We start from the raw sequence: 27746 nt of genomic DNA, 5'->3' as shown, positions 1-27746 counted from the left end.
AGATCGCCCGGTTAGCCAATGTGTGGGGGCACTGGTTGGTCGGCCCAATTGAGGTAGTATGTGCATGAATGTATAGTTAAAGTGACTATGCATATGTGATAAACAGAAAATAGCAGCAGCGTAAAAGAGGGGTTGGGGGGAGGGGGGGAGGGGGGGCACACAATGCAAATAGCCATTTGGTTACCTGTTCAGTAGTCTTTTGGCTTGTGGGTAAAAACTTTTGAGAAGGATTTTTGTCCTAGCGTTGGCACTCTGGTGACGCTTGTCATGCGGTAGTAGAGTTAACAGTCTATGACTGTGGTGGCTGGGGTCTTTGACAATTTTTAGGGCCTTCCTCTGACACCGCCTGGTGTAGAGATCCTGGATGATAGGCAGCTTAGCCCCAGTGATGTATATACCCTCTGTGGTGCCTCGCGGTCGGAGGCCGAGCAATTGCAGTACCAGGCAGTGATGCAACCATGCTCTCGATGTTGCAGCTGTTGAACGCTGAGCTGTAGTCAATGAATAGCATTCTCACATAAGTGTTCCTTTTGTCCAGGTGGGAAAGGGCAGTGTGGAGTGCAATAGAGATTGCATTATCTGTGGATCTGTTTGGGCGGTATGCAAATTGGAGTGGGTCTCGGGTTTCTGGGGTGATGGTGTTGATGTGAGTCATTACCAACCTTTCATAAGAACTCTTTTGACACAATGAATGGAGTATGTGTCAGTTATCATCACACCTCTTAAACCTTGGGCTCATTCAATGGCATTTCATTCTTGATGTTAACTACTCAGCATGGACTGCGTACCTGACACAACTTCTCTCTCAGTACTAGCATCACTAAACACTTCCACTGGATGGAAAATACTGTATTCTCGGCCTCTTCAGAACTCATCCACACTGCATAAATTAATTCATATTCAATATCACTCTTAAAAGCAATAATTAGCGCCTTAAGGCCTGGAATTTCTTTAGACAAGGTGACCACCCTACCAGCAGGGGTGGAAAAAGTACAGAATTGTCATACTTGAGTAAAAGTAAAGATACCTTAATAGAAAATGACTCAAGTAAAAGTGAATGTCTCACAGTAAAATACTACTGGAAGGATAAGTCTAAAAGTACTTGGTTATAAATATACTTTAAGTATCAAAAGTAAATGTCATTGCTAAAATACAGTTAATTATCACAAGTACAATGATAAATTATAAAAAATTCATTATATTAAACAAACGGCACAATTTCTTTAAAAAAAAAGTATTATTTTTATTTTAGTATTTTTTTTTTTACAGATATCCAGGGGCACACTAACACAGACATAATGTACAGACAAAGCATTTGTGTTTAGTGAGCACCAGATCAGAGGCATTAGGGATGACCAGGGATGCTCACTTGATAAGTGTGTGAATTGGAAAAAGGTCTTGTCCTGCTAAGCATTTGAAATGTAATGAGTACCTTTGGGTGTCAGGGAAAACGTATGGTGTAAAAAGTACATGCTTTTCTTTAGGAATGTAGTGAAGTAAAAGTAAAAGTTGTCAAACATAAATAGGTAAGAACAGATACCCCCACAAAATTACTTAAGTAGTACTTCAAAGTATTTTTTACATAGTTACTTTACACCACTACAGTACCTACCAGGAATAACTCATCGCCCTACTATTATATTTCCACGATTTGCAGCTGACAGAATATCAGACCAACCTAGAATACAGTACTGTACTTTACAATACTCTCCCCTCTAGTGGCTGATGCTGGTACTGTATGTCTTGCCTGTTGGACTGAGGTTGTTGACTGTTTTTGTTGAGGATGCTGTGTCTCTTTATAGGGTTCCCAGGGGCCTCCTGGAGGGCAAGGAAGACCTGGACAAACTGGACCTCCTGTGAGTTTGGTGCACCAACAATCCATTGAAGGCTGTACAGCAGTTTACTGTCAGCAGTCATCCCAAAAGCTCATCCAAAGCAAATGTAACCCACATAGAGGAGATAGAAATAATAGAAAAAATAATGTTCCATTTTCTTTGCTCAGGGTCTACCTGGTGAGATTGGATTTTCAGGGAAACCAGGAGAGGCAGGCAAAGCAGTAAGTTTACAGTATATTTTTTCCACGTTTACAGGTTACATGTTTGACATGTTATATATAATATGATTCACTAAAGTAACATTGAGTTGTCTAAGCACTCATGTCCCAGACTTATCCCAGTATTTATTGTTGGAAGGGTTTACCTGGAAACGATGGGCTGGACGGACTTCCAGGCAATGACGGAGCCAAGGTCAGTGTAGTATTAGTAGAAGTAGTGATTCATGTTTTATAACCAACTGAAAGTTTCAGGTCTTTATTCCTCACAAAACAGTAAGGAAACATCTAATAACATGTAACATTCCAAAGTTCTAGAGGATGGTATCCTTACCGACACGTTTAGGTTCTCAGAATGTTGTCACATGGTAATGCCATGACCAACCTATTTGCAGCGTTGTGACAACGTTCTGTGTTAGTTAGGATAATATCTGATACAATGCCATAACTGTACTAAGCTGTGTTATTCATTCATCTCCATAGGGGCCTAGAGGAGAGTCTGGATTGGATGGCTTCCCTGGTAAACCTGGTCCTAAGGTACAGTGATACTACTCTTTGTCCAAAATGGCACCCCTTTTCCTATATAGAACACTCCATAGAGCTCTGGTCAAAAGTAGTGAACTACATAGGAATTACAGTCGGGTGCCATTTCAGATGCAACCTCTGTCTGGACACCCAGGCCATATCAATGGTACTTCATAAAAGTAATGCAGCAGACTGAAGTTTATATAGAGTCTATAAAGGTGACTTTTAAAGTATCCCCTTTCACCTAATTTGGAAGGATCATTAAATAGGAGCTGGAGTTGTTGAATAGAAACCATCTGAGATATACCTCTGCGTTTATAGACAATCCTTTTTCATTGCGCATGGCTCCTTACAGCCCCCCACTTGAATGCAGACGTAGTTAATAGACAGTGTGACAGAAATGTTAATTGTGGTCTGAGGAATCTTATGATCTCATGATTACCGAATGTGTCCCTGCTATAGGGTGAGGAAGGACCACCGGGACCAAGAGGACCTGGAGGAGAGGGGGTGAGTTACTAATACCTGGCTATAACCTTACATTTTTTTATTTATTTATTTATTTTATTTTATCTTTATTTAACCAGGTAGGCAAGTTGAGAACAAGTTCTCATTTACAATTGCGACCTGGCCAAGATAAAGCAAAGCAGTTCGACAGATACAACGACACAGAGTTACACATGGAGTAAAACAAACATACAGTCAATAATACAGTATAAACAAGTCTATATACAATGTGAGCAAATGAGGTGAGAAGGGAGGTAAAGGCAAAAAAGGCCATGGTGGCAAGGTAAATACAATATAGCAAGTAAAACACTGGAATGGTAGTTTTGCAATGGAAGAATGTGCAAAGTAGAAATAAAAATAATGGGGTGCAAAGGAGCAAAATAAATAAATAAATTAAATACAGTTGGGAAAGAGGTAGTTGATTGGGCTAAATTATAGGTGGGCTATGTACAGGTGCAGTAATCTGTGAACTGCTCTGACAGTTGGTGCTTAAAGCTAGTGAGGGAGATAAGTGTTTCCAGTTTCAGAGATTTTTGTAGTTCGTTCCAGTCATTGGCAGCAGAGAACTGGAAAGAGAGGCGGCCAAAGAAAGAATTGGTTTTGGGGGTGACTAGAGAGATATACCTGCTGGAGCGTGTGCTACAGGTGGGAGATGCTATGGTGACCAGCGAGCTGAGATAAGGGGGGACTTTACCTAGCAGGGTCTTGTAGATGACATGGAGCCAGTGGGTTTGACGACGAGTATGAAGCGAGGGCCAGCCAACGAGAGCGTACAGGTCGCAATGGTGGGTAGTATATGGGGCTTTGGTGACAAAACGGATTGCACTGTGATAGACTGCATCCAATTTGTTGAGTAGGGTGTTGGAGGCTATTTTGTAAATGACATCGCCAAAGTCGAGGATTGGTAGGATGGTCAGTTTTACAAGGGTATGTTTGGCAGCATGAGTGAAGGAGGCTTTGTTGCGAAATAGGAAGCCAATTCTAGATTTAACTTTGGATTGGAGATGTTTGATATGGGTCTGGAAGGAGAGTTTACAGTCTAACCAGACACCTAAGTATTTGTAGTTGTCCACGTATTCTAAGTCAGAGCCGTCCAGAGTAGTGATGTTGGACAGGCGGGTAGGTGCAGGTAGCGATCGGTTGAAGAGTAATGAAAAATCATTATACTCAACTAAAAGTTCCAATCTCACATGCTCTTCATCTTTCTGTGTGTGTGTGTGTGTGTGTGTGTGTGTCTTACAGGGAAAAGTTGGTTTAACTGGACAACCAGGTGTTGTTGGACCAAAAGGAGAGAAAGGAGGACAGGTGAGTTTGATCTCATAAGCACAATTAAAGCTACACTCCTGAATTGTGCATCAGCCCAATGACAGCTTGCATCTACATTCCCTTGTGTACTATGCTCCTGTTTGTGTCTTGTGTTTTCTTTTTTAGGGTGACCAGGGACAAGGCGGCTCTCTCGGGCCAAAGGGTGACAAAGGTGACAAGGTAAGACAGAGATACAGTATGAGACATTGATTCACAAAGACTCATGTAAACAGCTAGCTACTGTATGTCACAACATCATCTAAAAGCCGTACAGTCTCTTACCTTTACCATTACTAGACAGTCAGTAACAATGAACAAGATTCTTGTTACTGTGTGTTTTGCTTGACGAGTGATTGGATGAGCATGGTTATTAGCTTAAAAGCTATGTTTGCTGCATGAAAGATGTTTGCTGCTTGTATCCGAGAGTGTGTTTGTCACAGAGACTTCCTCTTCACTTTGTCTCACTAAGGACCACCAGGACTAGTGTTTTGTAATGATTTAATTAACATTCACACACTATGTGTGTGTGTGTGTGTGTGTGTGTGTGTGTGTGTGTGTGTGTGTGTGTGTGTGTGTGTGTGTGTGTGTGTGTCGCCTCAGGGTGACACGGGACCCAAGGGAACTCCAGGAATACCAGGAAATGTGAGTAAAGTAGAGGGATGTTGATTGGTGCAAATGACCATATTAACCACAGGAGGTTGGTGGCACCTTAATTGGGGAGGACGGGCTCATGGTAATGGCTGGAGCGAAATTGATTGAATGGTATCAAACACATGGTTTCCATGGTTTCCAGGTGTTGGATGCCATTCCATTTGCTCCATTCCGACCATTATTATGAGCCGTCCTCCCCTCAGCAGCCTCCACTGATTTTAATACACTGTAAAATAACTCAGGGAAGGACACAATGTATTGTAGTAAATTCGAACAGTGGAAATTGACATGTTTGTGAACCGAATCATCTTTCTGTCATGCATATATCAGAACAATAAAACATTTGGATCCATGTACAACTAAGCAAACAAAAAACTTCCTGGAAAAATGGATTATAATTTGAAGATGCTTGTTGGCTAACTTGTCTCTGTTTTTCTCTCAGGTGGCCAATGTTATCCCTGAGCCTGGTGAGCCTGTAAGTACTGTAGAAACGAACCAGATCTCACAGTCTCCCTTCAGTATTCAACATTTGTCCGGGGGGATAGGGTTAAAACAGAAAAACATGTGCCCAGCACTGGGACCGAACCCACAATCCTCAGAGCCGGAGCGTGTGCTTTAAGGCGGTGAGCCTACTAGATATAATTGGCTCACGCGTAGCCCCTAGTGAATGGTATTGAAGGCATTTCTCAACATCCTGGGGACCAAGAGAAACAATGAATACTGAAGTCGATCTGGTGTGACCTTGCTGGTTAGAAACAGCTCTGTGTTAGACATTTTCTCCAGGCATTTAAATTAAAATTCTCTTTAATTTTAAATTTTACCCCCTTTTCTCCCCAATTTCGTGGTATCCAATTGTTAGTAGTTACTATCTTGTCTCATCGCTACAACTCCCGTACGGGCTCGGGAGAGACGAAGGTCGAAAGCCATGCGCCAACCAAGCCGCACTGCTTCTGCTTCTTAACACAGCGCACATCCAACCCGGAAGCCATCCGCACCAATGTGTCGGAGGAAACTGTCATGTACTGTCATGTTGTGTCTTGTCTCTGTCCTTTCCCTTCACCCTGTCTCCCTCTGCTGGTCGTTGTTAGGTTACCTTTTCTCCCCCGCTTTCCCCCAGCTGTTCCTTGTCTCCTCTAACTACCCATTCACCCCGTTTCCCACCTGTTCCCTTTTTCCCTCTGATTAGGTCCCTATATCTCTCTCTGTTTCTGTTCCTGTCCTTGTCGGATTCTTGTTTGTTGTGTTTCATGCCTGAGCCAGACTATCGTCATGTTTGCTGTAACCTTGTCCTGTCCTGTCGGAATCTGCCGGTCTATCTGAGCCTACCTATGTTTGGTTATTAAAGAAGCTCTGTTTAAGTTAGTTCGCTTTTGGGTCCTCATTCACTCACCATAACAGAAGAATCCGACCAAGAATGGACCCAGCGACTTCGGATCCTCTCCACTCAGCCGTTGGGATCCAGGGAGCGATGCTAGGCAGACACGAGCAGGAAGTGTCTGCTGCTCGACATGCCGTTGAGACCCTGGCCACCCAAGTCTCCAACCTCACAGAACAGGTTCACCATCTCCGCCTCGATCCACCGGCCACTTCCAGGGCTTTCGAATCTCCGGAGCCCAGAATCAATAACCCGCCGTGTTACTCTGGGGAGCCCACTGAATGCCGCTCGTTCCTCACCCAGTGTGATATTGTGTTTTCTCTCCAGCCCAACACTTACTCCAGGAGCACTGCTCGTGTCGCCTACGTCATATCTCTCCTTATTGGACGGGCTCGTGAGTGGGGCACGGCAATCTGGGAGGCAAGGGCTGAGTGTACTAACCAGTATCAAGACTTTAAGGAGGAGATGATACGGGTTTTTGATCGATCTGTTTTTGGGGAGGAGGCTTCCAGGGCCCTGTCTTCCCTATGTCAAGGCAATCGATCCATAACAGACTACTCTATTGAGTTTCGCACTCTTGCTGTCTCCAGTGGCTGGAACGAGCCGGCCTTGCTCGCTCGTCTTCTGGAGGGTTTCCGCGCAGAGGTAAAGGATGAGATTCTCTCCCGGGAGGTTCCTTCCAGCGTGGATTCCTTGATTGAACTCGCTATTCGCATTGAGCGACGGGTTGATCTTCGTCACCGAGCTCGTGGAAAGGAGCTCGCGCTCTCCGTCGCCTCCCTCTCCGCATCACTACCATCTTCCTCTGCCGGCTCGGGTGCTGAGCCCATGCAGCTGGGAGGTATCCGCATCTCGACTAAGGAGAGGGAACGGAGAATCACCAACCGCCTCTGTCTCTATTGCGGTTCCGCTGGTCATTTTGTCACTTCATGTCCAGTAAAAGGCCAGAGCTCGTCAGTAAGCGGAGGGCTACTGGTGAGCGCTACTACTCCTGTCTCTCCTTCAAGATCCTGCACTACCTTGTCGGTCCATCTACGCTGGACCGGTTCGTCAGCTTCCTGCAGTGCCTTAATAGACTCTGGGGCGGAGGGCTGTTTTATGGACGAGACCTGGGCTCGGGAACATGACATTCCTCTCAGACAGTTAAAGGAGCCCACGGCCTTGTTCGCTCTGGATGGTAGTCCTCTCCCCAGGATTCAGCGTGAGACGCTACCTTTAACCCTCACTGTTTCTGGTAATCATAGTGAAACCATTTCTTTTTTAATTTTTCGTTCACCTTTTACACCTGTTGTTTTGGGCCATCCCTGGCTAGTTTGTCATAATCCTTCCATTAATTGGTCTAGTAATTCTATCCTCTCCTGGAACGTCTCTTGTCATGTGAAATGTTTAATGTCTGCTATCCCTCCTGTTTCCTCTGTCTCTTCTTCACAGGAGGAGCCTGGTGATTTGACAGGGGTGCCGGAGGAATATCACGATCTGCGCACGGTGTTCAGTCGGTCCAGGGCCACCTCTCTTCCTCCACACCGGTCGTATGATTGTAGTATTGATCTCCTTCCGGGAACCACCCTCCCCCGGGGTAGACTATACTCTCTGTCGGCTCCCGAACGTAAGGCTCTCGAAGATTATTTGTCTGTAGCTCTTGACGCCGGTACCATAGTCCCCTCCTCCTCTCCCGCCGGAGCGGGGTTTTTTTTTGTCAAGAAGAAGGACGGGTCTCTGCGCCCCTGCATAGATTATCGAGGGCTGAATGACATAACAGTGAAGAATCGTTATCCGCTTCCTCTTATGTCTTCAGCCTTCGAGATCCTGCAGGGAGCCAGGTTTTTCACTAAGTTGGACCTTCGTAACGCTTACCATCTCGTGCGCATCAGGGAGGGGGACGAGTGGAAGACGGCGTTTAACACCAAGCCTGATGCTTTGTCTCGTCTCTTCAGTTCTTCAGTAGCCTCCACTGACCCCGAGGGGATTCTCCCTGAGGGGCGTGTTGTCGGGTTGACTGTCTGGGGAATTGAGAGGCAGGTAAAACAAGCGCTCACTCACACTCCGTCGCCGCGCGCTTGTCCTAGGAACCTTCTTTTCGTTCCCGTTCCTACTCGTCTGGCCGTTCTTCAGTGGGCTCACTCTGCCAAGTTAGCCGGCCACCCTGGCGTTCGGGGTACGCTTGCTTCCATTCGCCAGCGTTTTTGGTGGCCCACCCGGGAGCATGACACGCGTCGTTTCGTGGCTGCTTGCTCGGTCTGCGCGCAGACTAAGTCCGGTAACTCTCCTCCTGCCGGCCGTCTCAGGCCGCTTCCTATTCCCTCTCGACCGTGGTCTCACATCGCCTTAGATTTTGTCACCGGACTGCCTTCGTCAGCGGGGAAGACTGTTATTCTTACGGTTGTCGATAGGTTCTCTAAGGCGGCTCATTTCATTCCCCTTGCTAAGCTTCCTTCTGCTAAAGAGACGGCACAAATCATCATCGAGAATGTTTTCAGAATTCATGGCCTTCCGTCAGACGTCGTTTCGGACAGAGGTCCGCAATTCACGTCTCAATTTTGGAGGGAGTTTTGCCGTTTGATTGGGGCTTCCGTCAGTCTCTCTTCCGGCTTTCACCCCCAGTCTAACGGTCAAGCAGAACGGGCCAATCAGACTATTGGTCGCATCTTACGCAGTCTTTCTTTTCGTAACCCTGCGTCTTGGTCAGAACAGCTCCCCTGGGCAGAATACGCCCACAACTCGCTTCCTTCGTCTGCGACCGGGCTATCTCCTTTTCAGAGTAGCCTCGGGTACCAGCCTCCGCTGTTCTCATCTCAGTTCGCCGAGTCCAGCGTCCCCTCCGCTCAGGCTTTTGTCCAACGTTGCGAGCGCACCTGGAAGAGGGTCAGGTCTGCACTTTGCCGTTATAGGACGCAGACTGTGAGGGCTGCTAATAAGCGTAGAACTAAGAGTCCTAGATATTGTCGCGGTCAGAGAGTCTGGCTCTCCACTCAGAACCTTCCCCTTAAGACGGCTTCTCGCAAGTTGACCCCGCGGTTCATTGGTCCGTTCCGTATTTCTCGGGTCATTAATCCTGTCGCAGTTCGACTTCTTCTTCCGCGATACCTTCGTCGCGTCCACCCGGTCTTCCATGTCTCCTGCATCAAGCCCGTCCTTTGCGCCCCCGCTCGTCTTCCCCCCCCCCCCCCCCATCCTTGTCGAGGGCGCACCCATCTACAGGGTCCGTAGAATTTTGGACATGCGTCCTCGGGGCCGTGGTCACCAGTACCTCGTAGATTGGGAGGGGTACGGTCCTGAGGAGAGGAGTTGGGTTCCCTCTCGGGACGTGCTGGACCGTGCGCTGATCGAGGATTTCCTCCGTTGCCGCCAGGTTTCCTCCTCGAGTGCGCCAGGAGGCGCTCGGTGAGTGGGGGGGTACTGTCATGTACTGTCATGTTGTGTCTTGTCTCTGTCCTTTCCCTTCACCCTGTCTCCCTCTGCTGGTCGTTGTTAGGTTACCTTTTCTCCCCCGCTTTCCCCCAGCTGTTCCTTGTCTCCTCTAACTACCCATTCACCCCGTTTCCCACCTGTTCCCTTTTTCCCTCTGATTAGGTCCCTATATCTCTCTCTGTTTCTGTTCCTGTCCTTGTCGGATTCTTGTTTGTTGTGTTTCATGCCTGAGCCAGACTATCGTCATGTTTGCTGTAACCTTGTCCTGTCCTGTCGGAATCTGCCGGTCTATCTGAGCCTACCTATGTTTGGTTATTAAAGAAGCTCTGTTTAAGTTAGTTCGCTTTTGGGTCCTCATTCACTCACCATAACAGAAACACTGTGCACTTGGTGCACCTGGTGTGCACTGCGTCCAGCCCACCACATTAGTCGCTAGTGCACGATGAGACAAGGATTTCCCTACCGGCCAAAGCCTTCCTAACCCGGACGACTCTAGGCCAATTGTACGTTGCCCCATGGACCTCCCGGTCGCGGCCAGCTGCATTAGAGCCTGGACGCAAACCCAGAGTCTCTGGTGGCACAGCTAGCACTGCGATGCAGTGCCCTAGACCACTGCACCACCCGGGAGGTCCTCAATGCATTTTTTATGTAGGCTTTAGTTGATTGTCGCCAGTCCTAGAAACTGTACAAAACACGTATTGCTATACAGAAATATTACACAACCTGGATGTGCATTTATCCTGTTTCTTTCTCCCCAGGGAACACCTGGAGAGAGAGGAGAAAAGGGAGAGCAGGGGAATCCAGGAGATATTGTGAGTTCAGAATAGAAGGAGCCTTTTACAGTTCCAATGGAGTAACATTAGGCTGCATTTGGGGAAAATCAGCAGTTCTCCAAACTCTCCACTGGATGCCAAAAGAGATGCGAGCCGCTGAAAGTGTCCCCTTTATTTGGTAGAGTCAGATGGACATCAACTATGCTGCAGTTCAGTGGTGGAAAAAGTACTTAACTGTCATACTTGAGTAAAAGTAAAGATACCTTAATGGAAAATGACTCAAGTAAAAGTGAAAGTCACCCAGTAAAATACTACCTGATTAAAAGTCTAAAAGTTCTGGTTTAAAATGTACTTATGCACAGTGGTGGAAAAAGTATTCAATTGTCATAAGTCAAAGTATTTCTATACATCAAATTCCCACACTTAGACATAATTTACAAACTCAGTATTTGTGTTTAGTGAGTCCTCCAGATCTGAGGCAGATCAGATAAACAAGGAGTTATATTGATAGGTGAGTGTATTGGACCATAATGCTGTCCTGTCTGAGCACTCAAATGAGGACTTTTTGGTGTCAGGGAAAATGTATGGGAATAAAAAGTACATATTTTCATTAGGAATGTGGTGAAGTAAAAGTAAAAGTAGTCCAAAATATTAATAGCAATGTACAGATACCCCCCAAAAACGACTGAAGTCGTACTTCAAAGTATTTGTATTTCAGTACTTTACACCACCGCTGCAGTTACAGTGCTCTACCACTAGGATGGACACTGTTCGCTTTGAAAGGAATCGTATGGCATTGCAAAATACGGAATCATTTGTTTGATGTTGAACACCATTCTGGGGATGTTACTAACCTGTGTGTTGTGTGAAGGGTCAACGAGGAGTGCCTGGTGAACAAGGCTTTGCGGGACTGCCCGGACCACAGGTAAGGACTTCAGTCAAACAAATGTTATTTATATTTGGACACTCATCTATTCACAACCGATGTAGACAATACCATAAGGGCCCTATAAAATACGTACATTTTTTTTGGCCTAACACCATTTTGTACAATGCTTAAAGAATGACTGCTTTTAAAAAGCAAAAGTGATCTGCTTTTTACTACAAAGTGCAAATAGGATACTTTTGGTTATAAAGTCAGTCTCGTCTAAGACAAAGTTTTGAACATCCATGTATCACAAAGGGTAAATTAAGGCCTTGTGGTGAACAGCTGCGGTGATTGCTCTTTATCCAATAGCATAGACACTGAGACAGACACGTCACCATTTCCTTACTTGAGAAATACTGCATCAAACTCCTTAGTTAGATGTAAAATTGCGCAACTAAAACATCCTCGGCAAAAACATAAAAATCAATGACATATTTCTTGAGTTATCTTAGATTCATTCTTGGGATTTTGAGGAGGTTAAATAGACTTCTGCATCTACAGAGTCTCATAGGGGACAAACTTCATTAATTGGTCAGGAAACACTCCTTTAAGACTGAAATCTAATTTTTCTAATGAGCAACAGAAAAACACACATGGCAATCAATATGTTAAGTTGCTTTTTAAACCACATCAGGAGGCCATCTTTGAGGTCAGGGCAAAATTCTAAGACATTTTAGTGACCCTTTAATTCAATTGCGCGCCTAGCAAGAGGCTGTTGTTTAGCTGTGTTTTTGTAGCGCTCATATGAGAGTTTGCAAAACAAATACCCTGAATTGATGCAAATAATCATGATAGCATTTTGCCAGGTAAGCACAGCCTACTTTGTAGTTAACATTTAATTGAGAAGACGGTTTTCCTTGGCATCATCGCTAGGTGTAGTGTACGACTAATATACCACGGCTAAGCGCTATTCTTAGGCATGACGCAACGCGGTATATATCCAGGCTGTATCACATCCGGCTGTGATTGGGAGTCCCATAGGGCAGCGCACAATTGGCCCAGCGTCGTCCGTGTTTGTTTGGGGTAGGCCGTCATTGTAAATAAGAATTTGTTCTTAACTGACTTGCCTAGTTAAATAAAGGTTCAATTTTAAATAATGTAAAAAATGTATATTGGCCATGTATCACAAACCCATAGAAGCCTTATTGCTATTATAAACTGGTTACCAAAGAAATTAGAGCAGTAAAACTAAATGTTTTGTCATACCCGTGGTATACAGTCTGATATACCACGGCTTTCACCCAATCAGAATTCAAGGCTCAAACCACCCAGTTTATAGAAAGTGGTAGACACTGCACGCACACAGACAGGGGCATTCTGGTCTTCAGAAAGTTGCAGGAAATACGAATCGCTGATATATTCTGTTCATGTCTAATGAGAAACTTAGGCAAATTAATGCATTTTCAACACATTTAGTTGATTCGCCATGAGCTCAATCATTGTTTTTATATTGTCGAATTTCATCACGGATTGTAAAAGGACCTACATAAGGTGTCCTCCATTGGAAAATAGAAATCAAACCTCGACATAATTTGAAATATTATACTGAATGATTTCCGCTTCCTTCATAACCTTGTTGGTTATCCCCTTCAATTCAGGGACCTAAAGGTGACATTGGCCCTAAAGGGGAGACTGGGAGACAAGGAGAGCCTGTAAGTTCTGGGACCTTACTGCTGCATATCTGTCTGATAATACTATTACATATAGACAGTTGTGAATGAAGCCTTGTTTCTATTCCAGGGTCCTCCAGGATTGCAGGGTACACAGGGTACCCGTGGACTGCCTGGCAATGCGGTAGGTTCACTTTGTGAAAATGACAGCCCAAAAATATTTTAAACATATGGAATTTGTGTGTTGGTGCTCGAGGACATCCCTAATGCTTTAAACTAACCTTTGACCTTATGTGTGCCCTGAACTTCTCTCTCTGTCTATGACACAGGGCATCCCTGGAACCCTTGGACCACCTGGAATAGCTGGACAGAGAGGAGAGAGGGTCAGTAACCTTATCACTGCTTTGCTATATGGAAAAACAGGTGATCTCAAATGTGTTGTTCTAGGGACATCATATTGTAACCCGTAACTCGTGTGTCCTAGGGGCCTTCTATTGTAACTCGTGCTGTGTGAATGACTAAGCTATGCTATGCAACACTATGCTATGCTCATCTCCCTGTGTGTGGTGTGTTCCAGGGAGAGATGGGGAAGGAGGGTCGTGGTGGCCCCCCAGGCCCTCCTGGAGATACAGGCATACAAGGACCCCCTGGCCTACCCGGGAAGGGCAAGGACGGACAGAACGTAAGACACAGAAACATCACTGTATAAGACGTTCAAACCTCATTGTTACGTTCAAACCTCAAGTTTTTCCTGTCTGTGTGACCACAATAACCAAGGACTCTAAGAAATATGAACCAGCGTTTGTTGGCACATATCCACTCAGGAAATTAAGATCTCAGGCTCTGGGGTTCCAAATTAAAAGCCATTCACATCCTGTACGAGTATTGGCTGCACATGTACATAAATCAACATGCATTTAAGTACAACCATACTGCAGTATGACAGCTTATGTTAGTGCGGTACCACCTGCATTATACAGTTATGCCAACGGTTTGACCTGGAACCTTTTTACTCATTTTCTACACCACAAACATATGGTGATAACGCTGAGAAAGCAAACAAACAGAACATACACTGTTTCTGCTTTATCACATTCAACTAATGAAGGAACCCAGCAGGACATGTGCTGTGTGTGTGTGTGTGTCCATTTTACTACTGTCAGCTGCTGCTCTATAACACATAACACATAGCCCTCATGCACACACCAGTACAGTACACTATTTGCACAAAGACAGTGATTATTCTCCCATGTGTTACATTGGTTTCTATTACCCTAGTCCAGGGAACTGTAGGACCATGTCTTTTATTCTATAAGACTTTAAATGCCAAGTGTTTGATTTGACCAGCCAGCGGGCTCATAATAGTGTTATGTGTGATATTATATTACAGGGTGATCCTGGACAGCAGGGAATTGAAGGACAGCCCGGCCAGAAGGTAATGTCATTTTAAAGTTGGGTTGGGGTGGAAGGGAGGGAGGGGTAGAGAGAAACATTAGTGATTTGAAGCCTAGAGTGATTCTGGTGACAAAAAGGTTTTCTTTTTCTCTAGCTTAGGAAGAAAACAATCCATTTTGGTTGGACAAAAGCAATTTTCTTTGACCACCATACCGTGACTGACACACTGATTTAATAACAACGTTTTTGGGAGCAGGAGATTAGTGGGGTGGGGGGATAGAGAGAGTAATTAATTGAGGATAGTGCAAGGCCTTGCATGCACATTCTGTTGATTACATCTCTGTAGTTGTTAAACCATCCTCCATGGTCACCTTTACAACCACCACACTGAATACTAAAACTTCAGATTGGATTCTCTGTTGCTAGAAATAAACACGAATGTGATGTATCTTGCCTGAGCAGCCAAGACCTGCAAAGATCAACAACCTCTCTGCTCAGCACAGCAGAACTCTCTGAGCCAAACATTACGATAGTACAGCAACGTCATCAGAGAGTATTGGCGATTGCATTAAGAAGACACTGGTTAGATGGTGACCAAGCTTCTGTTGGTGTCTTATTGGATGGTAACGAAGGTTCTGTCTGTGTGTTCCAGGGCCAACCCGGATCCCAGGGACTTCAGGGGGTTCCAGGGAACAGGGGTCCTCCAGGAGAAGGCAAAGTTGGACCCCCGGTATAGACAACCACTCTACACACATAACCACGCCACACACACACACACATTCAATCTTGCAGCATATTTTGAACATTGAGAACATCTTTATCTTTTACAGGGACCTTCAGGGCCAAATGGTGCAGTTGGACCGGCGGTAAAAACATTTTTGTCATAATTAGAGTCCATGTGAAAACATGAACTGAGTAATGTTGAAAGAAAAGTTCAACTGACTGCTGTTTGTTTCCTGGTTCAGGGCATGAGAGGTCTGTCAGGCGTCGCTGGTACACAGGGACCTGCAGGACACAATGGTTTACCAGGACGACCAGGAGAGAAGGGATCCCCAGGAGAGCCAGTAAGTTTACCAGTACAGTTAATGGGGTTGGAAACGTCCCAACAACACTGCAAACTCAGGCCAAATACTGTACCTTCACTATACTGTACCTTCACTATACTGTACCTTCGTTTTCACTGCACTGATGGAACACCTATGAGTACGTATTCAAACAAACTATGTGAAAATCAGTCCAATCAACCTTTGTATAATAATGGATCAAACTAATATAAACCATATTTTTCAGGGAGCAGCAGCAGACTTGTCGGATTTGAATCTGAAGGTAAGGAGGAGAGCGCTGTTACCATAGTACTGTTTCCTCCATCTTTGATGATACAGTGTATTCTGAGACAGAAGGATTCTTTCATCACTCAGTGTTTCTCCTTGTCCTTCAGGATGTGTGTTCAGACTGCCCAGCCGGAGCCCCGGGACAGCCTGGTCTGCCAGGGACACCAGGGGACAAGGGACAAGCTGGACCCCCAGGGAAGAATGGACAGGACGGGTACCAAGTAAGGACAAAGTCAGAGCACCATGCTATTCCATCTGTTGTATGATAAAGGCACATCCTGAATCATTAATAGGAATAATAGGATCCTCTCTACAGCACTTCTTCAGACTCTAAACACTACAAAGAGAACTTATGGCTAGGCGGCCCGCCAGCGGGACTGTCGACTACTTCCGGTGAAATTGGAGGGCGCGCAATGAAATAAATAATCATAAAAATGGATATTAAACATTTAGGTACATACAATTATCTTATATCGGTTAAACGCTTAAATTCTTGTTAATCTAACTGCATTGTCCGATTTACAATAGGCTTTACAGCGAAAGCATGCCATGCGATTGTTTGGGGACGGCACCCCACATCAAAATAAATTCACAAATAGCAATGAAATATTCACTTACTTTTGAAAATCTTTCTCTGATTTGCAAACCAAAGGGTCCCAGCTACAACATGTAGTATCGTTTTGTTAGATAAAATCCTTCTTTTTATCCCAAAAAGTCTGTTTAGTTGGTGCCATCGATTTGAGTAATCCACTCGTTCAACTGCAGAGAAAGAAATCCAAAAAGCTATCGCTAAACTTTGTTAAAACTAGTCAAAATATGTTTATATTTAATCATCAGGTACACTAAAATGTAATTTAACTATAATATTTAATACGGAAAGAAGTATGTTCAATAGAAAAGTGATATTAGCAGGTGCACGTCCTCTTCATCGTGCGCGCGCAGACTGATTTCCAACTCTTTGTTCCTGTATCAAAACTCAGAATTCTTCCTCGTTTTGGAAGAAACAAGTCTGAAACCTTGAACAAAGGCTGTTGATGCCTAGTGGAAGCCATAGGAATTGCAATCTGGGAGCTGGATTTAACTTTGGCCTCTCAAAAAAATAAAAATAATGTTGGTATTTCTTTGGATTTTCTCCTACCATATCTATTGTGTTATAGTCTCCTACATTATTTTTAACATTTCTACAAACTTCAGATTGTCTTCTTTCCAATGTTACCAATTATATGCATATCCTGGCTTCAGGGCCTGAGCAACAGGCAGTTTACTTAGGGCACGTCAGTCAGACAGGAAGTGGAGTTAAATAAATCTTCTTCAGGATAGGCGTATGGCGTAGGAGAATAGCGAAGAGTCTCCTGTATCCATCACACTGTGTTTGACTGAAGTGGTGGGAAGGTATGAGACTGGCTCTCTCAGCATCGTTAGGCTTCCTGTCGTCTGGGGGGTATAGTGAATGATCAGGACCTGGAGACAGGGCTGCTGATGGTCTTTTTGGAGAGGGAGAGAGAGGGAGAACCAGGGTGAGAGACAAAGACAGACAGACCTGAAAGAGAGATATAGAGAGATTAACTTTAGCTAGCCAGGAACTGATGGTGTCTGCGTCATTGTCATTGCAGGGCCAGGCAGGCCCAGCCGGAACCTCTGGACCCCCAGGAGCTAACGGAGAAAAGGCAAGTCCTCCTCAACCACACCCGATTATTACCCACACACTTTTACCTTCCATGGAACATAAATTATTGAGTTGAAGACCTGAAAACATCTAGTGGTTTGTGTCTGTTATGTCCCTTGCTATACAACACAGTGGCCAGAGGTGATATGCATTATTTATTTACTGTTTGTCCTACAGGGTGTGAAAGGTGATAGAGGACCCCAAGGAGGGCCTGGAGACAAAGGTGAAATAGGCCACACCGGACCCCCTGGCCACCCCGGTGCTGCTGGCATCATGGGGAATCCTGTGAGTACATGTACCTGCCTGGTGGTACTACCAGTGCCTACCATAGGCCACCATCTTTTCTATTTAGTAGACTAGTCTCATATCCCTGTGTGCTGTATTGCCAACTCCTATGGTCATTGCAGTAGGATGAATGTTCTTTCTGACTCTTCCCTCTTCATCTCTCTGTAGGGTAACAACGGTCAACCCGGCCCCATCGGTCCCCCAGGAGCCCCTGGAGAAAAAGTCAGGATGTTGTCAATGTGTTTCATTTTCAGACTACATGTCATCAGTTTAATATCGGCCTCGTCCCACTGGCTGGCCATATAGGTCAACTGGGCTGAGTGTTGTTTTGGCAGAGGTCATTAATCATGGTTGTGTTGTTGTTGATTTATCCTGGTTGAATCTGTGGAACTATCTTGTGTCTGTTTCCACCCTGCAGGGCAAGGAGGGGATGAAGGGAATCCAGGGGCCACCAGGTCTACCAGGCTTAATGGTGAGAAACACTGTTGATAAACTATTGTGAAGGAGTAGAAATGACCTGCTGAAGACATACAATATTATTGATACTAACAATACTAGTACTACCTCTATCTCAAGCTAACCATGATAACATACGTGGAACTTATGGAGTGGACTATAAAATAAACAGTTTGAAAATTGAGTCTAAATTCTAAAAGCTGAATGTTCCACAGGGTCAAATGGGCAAAATTGGCAAAGATGGCCGCCAAGGAGAACAAGGAGAATCTGTGAGTACACATGATATGGCCAAGATATTATTCCCAACATATTCTGTATGTCCTGTACTGTATATATAATTAGGGCTTAATTTCCAGGGATACATTCTGTACATAATCAGTCATAATGGTCTCTGGCTATACATGGCACAATATGTGTCCCCTGCATATTTAATGCACATAATTCCCTTGGTGTGTGTAATCTAACCATGTGGTGTGATCTCAGGGTAAACAAGGAGAGCCAGGACCACAGGGACAACCCGGACTCAGGGGAATGCCTGTGAGGAACTTAAACTGTGGGGAGGATTATTTAACTGTGTGGTTAATGCAAATATAACTTCACTAGTATTCATGTTGATGATTATCTCCATGCAGGGCTTCAAGGGTCACAGAGGAGAGCCTGGACCACCAGGGTCAAAGGTCAGTCCTTTGACTCCCATGTCACAATAGTCAACACATTAGATGACTAGGCCATAAAGTGTTGAATATGAATGTGGGCTTCTGTCTTCCCTGGTCTGTCAAGCTCAAATCATCTCACTCTCAAAATTGCGACACATGCCTACTCTTATTAAATCTCACTCAGCTCTCAGCTCTAGGATACGATATCTGCCACAGCAGTGTGACCAATAGCATGTCTCAGTATAGTGTGACCAATGGCATGCCTCATTACAGACACCACTGAGGCACTGAATCACAGTGCCAGGCTCACATCCCCGCCAGCCTTTTCTCTGACCGAGATGGACCAAGTGCCCAAGTGCATCACCAGAACACCTCTATTAAGACAGAGGATTATGTTGGATTGACTCCTCTCTACCTCCACGTCAACCTAAGGATTTTAAAGAATACATTGTACGTACTGTATAAGAGTGTCTCGCCTTGACCCCAGACTCGTACATCCAGGCCATCAAGGTCAAGGCGTTGGAGTTTTTCCTCTAATCCCCATAAATTTGACCATTGGAGCCCCTTTCTATAGCTATAATCAAAACATTTTCTTTAGAACTAAATTAGGAAAAGAGGGGCCTACTGTAAATTGATTGACTAATATATTTCTGTCCTTAACCAATCAGGGGGAAGATGGAAAGGAAGGCCGTAGCGGACCGGAGGGTAAACCTGGCCAAGACGTGAGTAAGAACATGAATTTAGCCAATCATAACTCTGTAATTATCAACATACAGGGAATGTCTCACTAATATATGCGTTGTGTTTGTTTTTGAAGGGTAATATTGGACCACTTGGACCAGAGGGCCTTGCTGGCCGGAGAGGGGAGAATGTAAGTCACCTTTACACTGCAGTTGACAAGCGTTTATCTGCTGACACTAGAAAGTGACACTAATGTCTGTCTGTATTTCTCCCTCTCCCTCCCTCTCTCCCTCCCTCTCTACCTCTCTCTCCCCCTCTCCCTCTCTACCTCTCTCACTCTCTCCCTCCCTCTCTACCTCTACCTCCCTCTCTACCTCCTCCCTCTCTACCTCTCTCTCTCTCTCACTCTCTACCTCTCTCGCTCTCTCTCTCCCTCTCTCTTTCTCCCTCCCTCCTTCCATCTCTACCTCTTAACCTCTCTCAAGGGTAAACCTGGTGAACCAGGACCTTCAGGAAAGCCCGGAGCCCCTGGTACTCCTGTGAGTGATTATTTATATACAGCACTGCTCTTAACTGCTCTTAACATTGCATACATCGCTTCTGTGAAAACAGAAACATGCACATGCAGTGAAATGCTGTTTGTATTTCGCGAACACAGCAGCTTCCCTCTACCATGTATCTGGTACTCCACAGCCAGCTAGATCAAGCCCCACAAAGCCCTTGTAAATATGAATATTAATCACTTGCAGCTGTTTAGTCTTCCACTGCAAGATCTTTTAGGAGATTTACCTCCAACAATAGCAACGTTCATAAGAATGTCAGAGAGCTAAACGTCAGGTTAATCTCACCCAGTCCCTTTTAACGAGTAGTGCTGCCTGTGAGATAATGGCACCGGAAAGGGTGGCTGCCTTTTTATGGGATCTTAACCAACCGTGCTATTTTGTTTGTTTTTTCGCCTTGTTTGTAACTTATTTTGTACATAATATTGCTGCCACCATCTCTTATGACCAAAAATAGCTTCTGGGAGCTTCTGGACATCAGAACAGCGATTATTCATCTTGAATTGGAAGAAGAATTTTTCTTTAATGAGTCGGTTGAGAGGGATTGACTCCAGACACCCAAACAGACCCTCATCCCGTCATTTGCAGGATAAAGAAACAGAGGATTTTCACAGAAGGAGATCGGGGTGACTTGTGAGGATCAGGCAATGAGTGGCTAATCTGCCTTTGCCATCGGTACTATTGGCCAACGTAAAATCTCTGGATAATAAAATGGACGAACTAAAAGTGCATATACCCTACCATGTCTTCACTGACATTGTGAACCTCTCCCTGTCTGATTCTGAATTACCAACATGTTTCAAGCAGACCACCATAGTCCCTGTGCCCAAGAACACTAAGGTAACCTGCCTAAATGACTACTGACCCGTAGCACTCACGTCTGTAGCCATGAAGTGCTTTGAAAGACTGGTCATGGTTCACATCAACACCATTATCCCAGAAACCCTAGCCCCATTCCAATTTGCATACCGCCGTAACAGATCCACAGATGATGAAATCTCTATTGCACTCCACACTGCCCTTTCCCACCTGGACAAAATTAACACCTATGTGAGAATGCTATTCGTTGACTACAGCTCAGCGTTCAACACCATAGTGCCTTCAGAGCTCATCACTAAGCTATCTCCCTCTTCAACTGGATCCTGGACTTCCTTCCGTTGTAAAGGTAGATAACCACACATCCGCCACGCTGATCCTCAACACGGGGGCCCCTCAGGGGTGCATGCTCAGCCCCCACCTGTACACTCATGACTGTACGGCCAGGAACAACTCCAACACCATCATTAAGTTTTCCAATTACGCAGTTGTAGGCCTGATCACCGACAACAATGAGACAGCCTATAGGGAGGAGGTCAGAGACCTGACCGTGTGGTGCAAGGACTCAACGTGATCAAGACAAAGGAGATGATTGTGGACTATAGGATAAGGAGGACTGAGTACGCCCCCATTCTCATTGACGGGGCTATAGTGGAGCAGGTTGAGAGCTTCAAGATTTGGCATGGGTCCTCAGATCCTCAAAAGGTTCTACAGCTGCACCATCGAGAGCATCCTGATGGGTTGCATCATTGCCTGGTAAAGCAACCGCTTGGGCCTCCGACCTCAAGGCACTACAGAGGGTAGTGCGTATGGCCCAGTACATCACTGGGCCAAGCTTCCTGCCATCCAGGACCTCTATACTAGGCGGCGTCAGAGGAAGGCCCTAAAAATTGTCAAAGACTCCAGTCACCCTAGTCATAGACTGTTCTGTCTGCTACCTCACTGCATGCGGTACCGGACCGCCAAGTCTAGGTCCAAGAGAAGTCTAAACAGCTTCTACCCCCAAGCCATAAGACTCCTGAACATCTAATCAAATGGCTACCCAGACTATTTGCAGTGCCTTCCCCAACCTCTTTTGCGCTGCTGCTACTCTGTTATTATCTATGCATAGTCACTTTAATAACTCTACCTACATGTACATATTACCTCAACTACCTCGACTAACTGTTGAACCCACACATTGACTCTGTATCCGTACCCCCTGTATATCGCCTCACTATTGTTATTTTACTGCTGCTCTTTGTTTGTTTTTGGTTTTTGAGTGTATTTTTCTTAAAAATGCGTTCTTAGTTAAGGGCTTGTAAGTATGCATTTCACTGTAAGGTCTATCTATACCTGTTGTATTCGGCACATGTGACAAATACAATTTGATTTGATTGTTCAACTACAGTATGACTACGCCATGTGAAAGTCCCCGTGTTTCTGTGTGTATTACAGGGTCCCGCTGGAGCCAAGGGAGACCCTGGGAACCCAGGATTACCAGGCTTTAGTGGTCCAAAGGGACCTTTGGTAAATAGCGATTCCTGCTCCTCAACGTCATTACTAGTGTGCTAAGCTACTGTTGCTACACCTCCTAGTCCTTCATGTTGGAACAGTCTCAGTTGATGTTCAGCCATAAGAGGATTTCAAGTTGTGATGCAAGCATTTCTGATTTGATCAAATTTATTTTTACTTAAACGTCTCTTCCATCCATCTCTCTATCTATCTAGGGTCCTACTGGTCCTGTCGGCCCAGAGGGAAAACAGGTAAGAACCGCTGAGTGATTGATTGATTGGTTCGTTTTCATCAGCTACTTTTAGTATCTTTACACTATGAAATGGATATGATGTGGAACATGGATTGGGAGATGTCTTGCCAACGACACTCTAAACAAACTCTTTTGTCTGTTTCACAGGGTATGTCAGGCAGAGCAGGAGAACGTGGAGTCAAAGGAGAGCGGGTGAGTACATACAGGAGCAGGCCCAACCACAGACCATAAATAGACCATTGTTTATATTGTCTCTGAGTGTGTTTTGTTGGATGTCTTTGTAGGGCGACTCAGGTGGGAAGGGAGATAAGGGATCTGTTGGAGATCCAGGTATGCCTGGTAACCCGGGGCCCCCAGGCCGTAAGGGCCACACAGGGATGATGGGTATGTCCGGGCCCCCAGGAGAGGTGGGACTTACCGGGCCTCAGGGAACACCTGGAAACCCCGGACAACCTGGACCACGAGTGAGTAGTGACTTGAATACTTGCAATGGCTCCCCAGAGTTAACCGCCAGGTTTTAGCTCAGCAGGTTAACGGTCTTGTTATTTACAATATATTCTGGTTCATATCCAGTCACAGTCAAAGTGCTATAGAAAATAATACAGACATCTGGAAATTGATGACGTAAACATGCTAATTTCTCCTTCCAACAGGGAGAGTCAACATCACTGGAAACAATGAGAAGGCTGATCCAGGAGGAACTAGCTAAAGCGTTAGATGGTGAGACTGGTGTATTGTTAGGGACAATGGGACATTAGTGCAATCTGCAATGTATGTTTGACCTCATATGAGCTGTGCAAGTTCTAATCGTGTGTGTCCGTGTGTCCCACCTCCAGACAAAATGGCGTACCTGATGGCCCAGATCCAGCCGGCCCATGTGAAGAGCACGGCAGGTCGGCCAGGACCTCCAGGCCCCTCGGGGAAAGACGGGAGCCACGGTCGCCCCGGACCCCCAGGGGAGCCTGGCATGCCAGGGCAGAATGGAGGAGACGGCATGAGGGGACCCATGGGTCCTAAAGGTAACTGATCCAAAGTGAAGAACCATTATTATTGGTCACACATACTGTATTTCTTGGTTCAGATATACAGACAATGTGAGAGCATAAGACTAAAAAGTGTGATATTGTCAAACCACTACATGAGAGGTTTCAGGTTTCCACAAAACACATTTACACCAACCATTGATATTAGGTACCTTTGGTGGTCTTGATTTAGACACTGTCTGTAAGAGCATCATTGTGAGTGTTGTCTGTCATCTCTATGCCGTCCAGGTGAGAGAGGATCCAGAGGAGACAAGGGAGAAGACGGAGTTGGACAGAGAGGAGAGATTGGACCATCAGGTCCTATAGGTACAGTACTGTTGATCTAGTACAGCAATATATCAATGGAATGTCTCTATTACTACAATATCATTCTAAATGGATGTTTGTTTGTGTCCATCTTGAGATCCGTAGTTGCTAAACTATGCACTATCCAGCACGAGTGGGGTGAGTGACTGACACTTGAACTTCCTAAGAAAGCAGCAGTTGCTTCAGTGTGACTTTGCTACTCCACCCCCCAGGTCCAGCAGGTATACCAGGCTATAGTAAGGACGGGCAGCCCGGGGCGGCTGGAGCTCAGGGAGAACCAGGGAATCCTGGCCCCCATGGCCAGCCAGGCCCCAGCGGACCCCCAGGACAGTGTGACCCCTCCCAGTGTGCCTACTACGCTAGTCTGGGATCACGACCCCACACCAAGAACGTCAAGGGGACTTAAAGAGACAGAGACACACTAACTGTTTCCAAAATGGCAACCAATTCCTTGTATAGTGCACTACTCTGGTCAAAAGTAGTGCACTATAAAGGGAATAGGATGCCATTTGGGATGCAGTTAGAGAGCTACAAGTCCAGCTATTTATGATCTGGGATGTGTCAGGATGAACCAAGAACTTTTCTTTCTATAAAAATATATCTCCTTAGTTTGGAGGGAGCTCGAGAGAAGTGTTCTGCCTGCCTGCTGGTCAGAATTAATTTGTTTTTGTTTTTGTGATGGTTGGGGGTGAAATGACCAGGGGAAGTGGGTGTGGAGGGTTGGTTTGTGTCTGATATTTGGTAATATTATCTTCAAGAATTACGTTATTTGTTCAACTTAGACGGACTGCCATTGTTCCTATCCGGCTCGAAGGACCATGTAAAAGACCCAGTCATGCTTACTGGGCCTGGGTTCAAATAGGATTTGTTTTCGCTTGATTGAGCTTGCCTGGCACAATGGAACCAATGGAGTCGTCGTCAAAAGTGAAAACCCTGCCGATCTGGCACTTTAGGCAGGCTCACTCATATGCTCAAAACTATTTCAAAGAAAACAAATATCATCTCTACCCATGTCTGGTAAAAGATGGAGCCACAGTTACAGAACGGCCATTTATACCATAATAGCGTTGTCAGTCTCCCAACGTACACAGTCGTAAGTCTGGTATGGGTTTAACATCAGATTCAACCCATCAGTCAGTAGCCACATCATTGATCCAGCAGTAGGCAGCTCCTCTGGAGTCAACTGGTAGTGATCCAGTCAAGTTATTTATATTGATGGGAAGGGAACATTGGCCTGAATGAGGCACAATCTGAAATGTCAATATTAAGTTTCATGGACAGATCTTTAATGAGGCTGTGGATGGTGGTGAAAGACTACATACTTTGTTTTGCCTTGCCTGTAAGCTTCTAATAGTGCAATTGTCTTGAATAATGAGAGACGGGCCACCAGTACTGGACAGGGTGAATACTGAACTTTCACATTCTCTGGATATCTGTAGAATTACTATCTTGACCTTTATTACAATCTAAGATAGTGTGTCAGCAACAAAACAATTTGTGACAGATTTAATTACCTATTGTACAGTGTTTGTTCATTGTTCCTCCAAAGGGAATCCAACTTCATGAATGCGTGTAAGGCCTTTAAGTAGACAAGACTCGTAAGACTTTCAAAGGGAAATGTAAAACTACAAAAGGAAAACTACATTTCCCGTTTCTACCTAAATGTCTCTGGTGATTCCACAGAGTAGTAACCAGTCTGGAGAGAGAAGGTATTAAAACCACAGCTTTTGTTCCACTCGTTCCTCAAACGTTGCTTGTTTCCTGGTATCACGCTACGTTCTCTCTAACGTGTCACTTCCTCCTGCTTATTAGCCAGTCCCTCTGTGGCACAGGCAGGCCATGGACACAGTGACTCAGATAAAGACATTGTTTTAACTAAATCGTTAAGTGCTATACAACATGAGTTCCTTCTTCCCTGTTTTGTGATTGGTAAAGTCAGTGAGTATTCTGTCTGAAGGATGTCTTTCATCACTCATCCCATGTCCCTGGTGGACCAATTATACCCTCTCTAAAACTCACAAGATGAGTTGAGGGAGAGTCAGTAAGAAAAATACAATAGATTACTCACTGCTCACTCTAGGGGAATTATTTTGGCTTGAAAAAATGTAAGACATCAATATTGAGGTTCCGAAATGTTCATCAGATCACCAATAAAGTAAAATAGATATATTGTCTTTTAGGCCTTACATGGATGTGAGCCTGGATCCAGCATGTATTTCTAGAACACAGTAAGAACACCCACAGTGTTCCAGAACCCAGGCCAACACCAAAAGTGTTCCAGAACCCAGGCCAATAGCCACAGGGTTCCAGAACCTAAGCCAACACCCACAGTGAAAACACTGCTTGGCCATCTGTACCTCCGGTCACTTCATTGAAGGTCTTCCAAGGTGCTCTCCTGACTATTTATAGCTAAACATACAGTGTCTCCATTGCCCACTGTACTGTAGCCCATAAAACTGCCTCATGATCCATGGCAGTCAAAGGAACAAAGACAGTATGCTCTTCACTGACTTGCATACACTTTACTACCACATCACAGTGAAGATGTGTGGACTTCGTTATGAATTACATTTCAGAATGCCAAATAGGAGAAATATAATAGTAACATAATGGTTTTGTAAATGGAAAAAGTTGTTAGCCCATGGATATGAACATTAGAATGTCTGGTGTTTGCTGCCAGTGCTCCCCATAGAAAATGATGCAGAGGTGTGCGTTTCTAATTATGTTTGGCTTGTTTCCTCATTTCATATACATTTGTGATAATTCAAAACAACCAACTGTATGTAACTGATTTAGAGTTTTTGTTAATTATACTGTTAAATTATTCACAGTTTGAAATACCAGTAGCTTACCGTATGTGGAATGTTAAAAATGGTTTTACGATGGTAATCCTTACCTGTTTATCCTAAAAGAATGGTGCTAAAATATCCTGAATTAGTGGCTGGTATGCTTGTATGTATTGGAAAGGTGTATTATGTACTGTATCATGTTGTAATAAAGACTGGAACAGATCTTTTTTTTAGAAAAAGGCTTTTGCTTTCCTTTGTGAGTAATCTTTCTGTGTCCTCTTATAAGTGCGGGTATGAATTGAATTCTCAATTGTTAGGTTTCCTACTTAACCTCTTTGCTCAATGTCGAATATTACCAGCTAATTTACCGGCAGAGCCTGCAGCCATATGACAAGTTCATTGCTTCTTTTGAATGTCAATCGCAACTTCGACAGACCCATTGAAATGAACAGTAATCGCTCAGTTTAAAATGTTCTCCCGTTATCATTAGCATAGCATGCACAATTGGCAGTTCTGTAAAATATCTAACCAATTTTTATTGCTAATCAGAATTGTAATTTTTCTGAAACGATCTATCATGCATGTTTTGGTATGCTAGTGTTTTATGGACAACCTATCGCCTATTATTCTAAGAGATGCCAGTAGATCCATGATTAGACCTATGAAGACAAATAGATGCCATTGAGAGGTGGGGGGTGATGGGAGGAGGAGGTGGAAGAGGAGGAGGAGGGGTGGAAGGGGGAGGGGTGGGGAGGAGGAGGAGGGGAATGGGAAGGAGGAGGGGGAGGAAGAGGTGGAGGAGGGGGAGGGGGCTAGTTCTAGCCTGCAGTAGCCCAATTTCCTGTTTCAGCCAACGGTCAGCAACCTTCTAAAGGTCATATTGACT

At 44.8% G+C, this 27746-nt stretch overlaps 1 protein-coding gene across 2 annotated transcripts in view; it reads left to right on the top strand.

Annotated features, from left to right (window-relative positions):
• The window catches only part of LOC110496383 (collagen alpha-1(XXII) chain), an 83564-nt gene extending 56471 nt beyond the window's left edge, over positions 1 to 27093 (top strand). For both annotated transcript variants that reach the window (XM_036952946.1, XM_021572251.2), the window contains 39 exons: positions 1803 to 1856; positions 2003 to 2056; positions 2193 to 2246; positions 2534 to 2587; positions 3038 to 3082; positions 4322 to 4384; positions 4511 to 4564; positions 4985 to 5026; positions 5478 to 5510; positions 10577 to 10630; positions 11463 to 11516; positions 13118 to 13171; positions 13260 to 13313; positions 13459 to 13512; positions 13707 to 13811; positions 14520 to 14564; positions 15177 to 15254; positions 15355 to 15390; positions 15490 to 15588; positions 15815 to 15850; positions 15963 to 16076; positions 17469 to 17522; positions 17699 to 17806; positions 17975 to 18028; positions 18225 to 18278; positions 18478 to 18531; positions 18746 to 18799; positions 18895 to 18939; positions 19587 to 19640; positions 19736 to 19789; positions 20085 to 20138; positions 22413 to 22484; positions 22685 to 22720; positions 22870 to 22914; positions 23007 to 23186; positions 23376 to 23442; positions 23559 to 23741; positions 23994 to 24071; positions 24284 to 27093. In XM_036952946.1, the coding sequence (XP_036808841.1) occupies positions 1803 to 1856; positions 2003 to 2056; positions 2193 to 2246; positions 2534 to 2587; positions 3038 to 3082; positions 4322 to 4384; positions 4511 to 4564; positions 4985 to 5026; positions 5478 to 5510; positions 10577 to 10630; positions 11463 to 11516; positions 13118 to 13171; positions 13260 to 13313; positions 13459 to 13512; positions 13707 to 13811; positions 14520 to 14564; positions 15177 to 15254; positions 15355 to 15390; positions 15490 to 15588; positions 15815 to 15850; positions 15963 to 16076; positions 17469 to 17522; positions 17699 to 17806; positions 17975 to 18028; positions 18225 to 18278; positions 18478 to 18531; positions 18746 to 18799; positions 18895 to 18939; positions 19587 to 19640; positions 19736 to 19789; positions 20085 to 20138; positions 22413 to 22484; positions 22685 to 22720; positions 22870 to 22914; positions 23007 to 23186; positions 23376 to 23442; positions 23559 to 23741; positions 23994 to 24071; positions 24284 to 24477 (2676 nt within the window). In that variant the 3' untranslated portion in view covers positions 24478 to 27093. The remainder of the gene's footprint in view (positions 1 to 1802; positions 1857 to 2002; positions 2057 to 2192; positions 2247 to 2533; positions 2588 to 3037; positions 3083 to 4321; positions 4385 to 4510; positions 4565 to 4984; positions 5027 to 5477; positions 5511 to 10576; positions 10631 to 11462; positions 11517 to 13117; positions 13172 to 13259; positions 13314 to 13458; positions 13513 to 13706; positions 13812 to 14519; positions 14565 to 15176; positions 15255 to 15354; positions 15391 to 15489; positions 15589 to 15814; positions 15851 to 15962; positions 16077 to 17468; positions 17523 to 17698; positions 17807 to 17974; positions 18029 to 18224; positions 18279 to 18477; positions 18532 to 18745; positions 18800 to 18894; positions 18940 to 19586; positions 19641 to 19735; positions 19790 to 20084; positions 20139 to 22412; positions 22485 to 22684; positions 22721 to 22869; positions 22915 to 23006; positions 23187 to 23375; positions 23443 to 23558; positions 23742 to 23993; positions 24072 to 24283) is intronic.
• The last annotated feature ends 653 nt before the right edge of the window (positions 27094 to 27746 follow it).

This window comes from Oncorhynchus mykiss, chromosome 18 (assembly GCF_013265735.2).
Source record: "Oncorhynchus mykiss isolate Arlee chromosome 18, USDA_OmykA_1.1, whole genome shotgun sequence".
NCBI classification, from domain to species: domain Eukaryota; kingdom Metazoa; phylum Chordata; class Actinopteri; order Salmoniformes; family Salmonidae; genus Oncorhynchus; species Oncorhynchus mykiss.
This window is presented reverse-complemented; position numbering and strand designations above follow the sequence as displayed.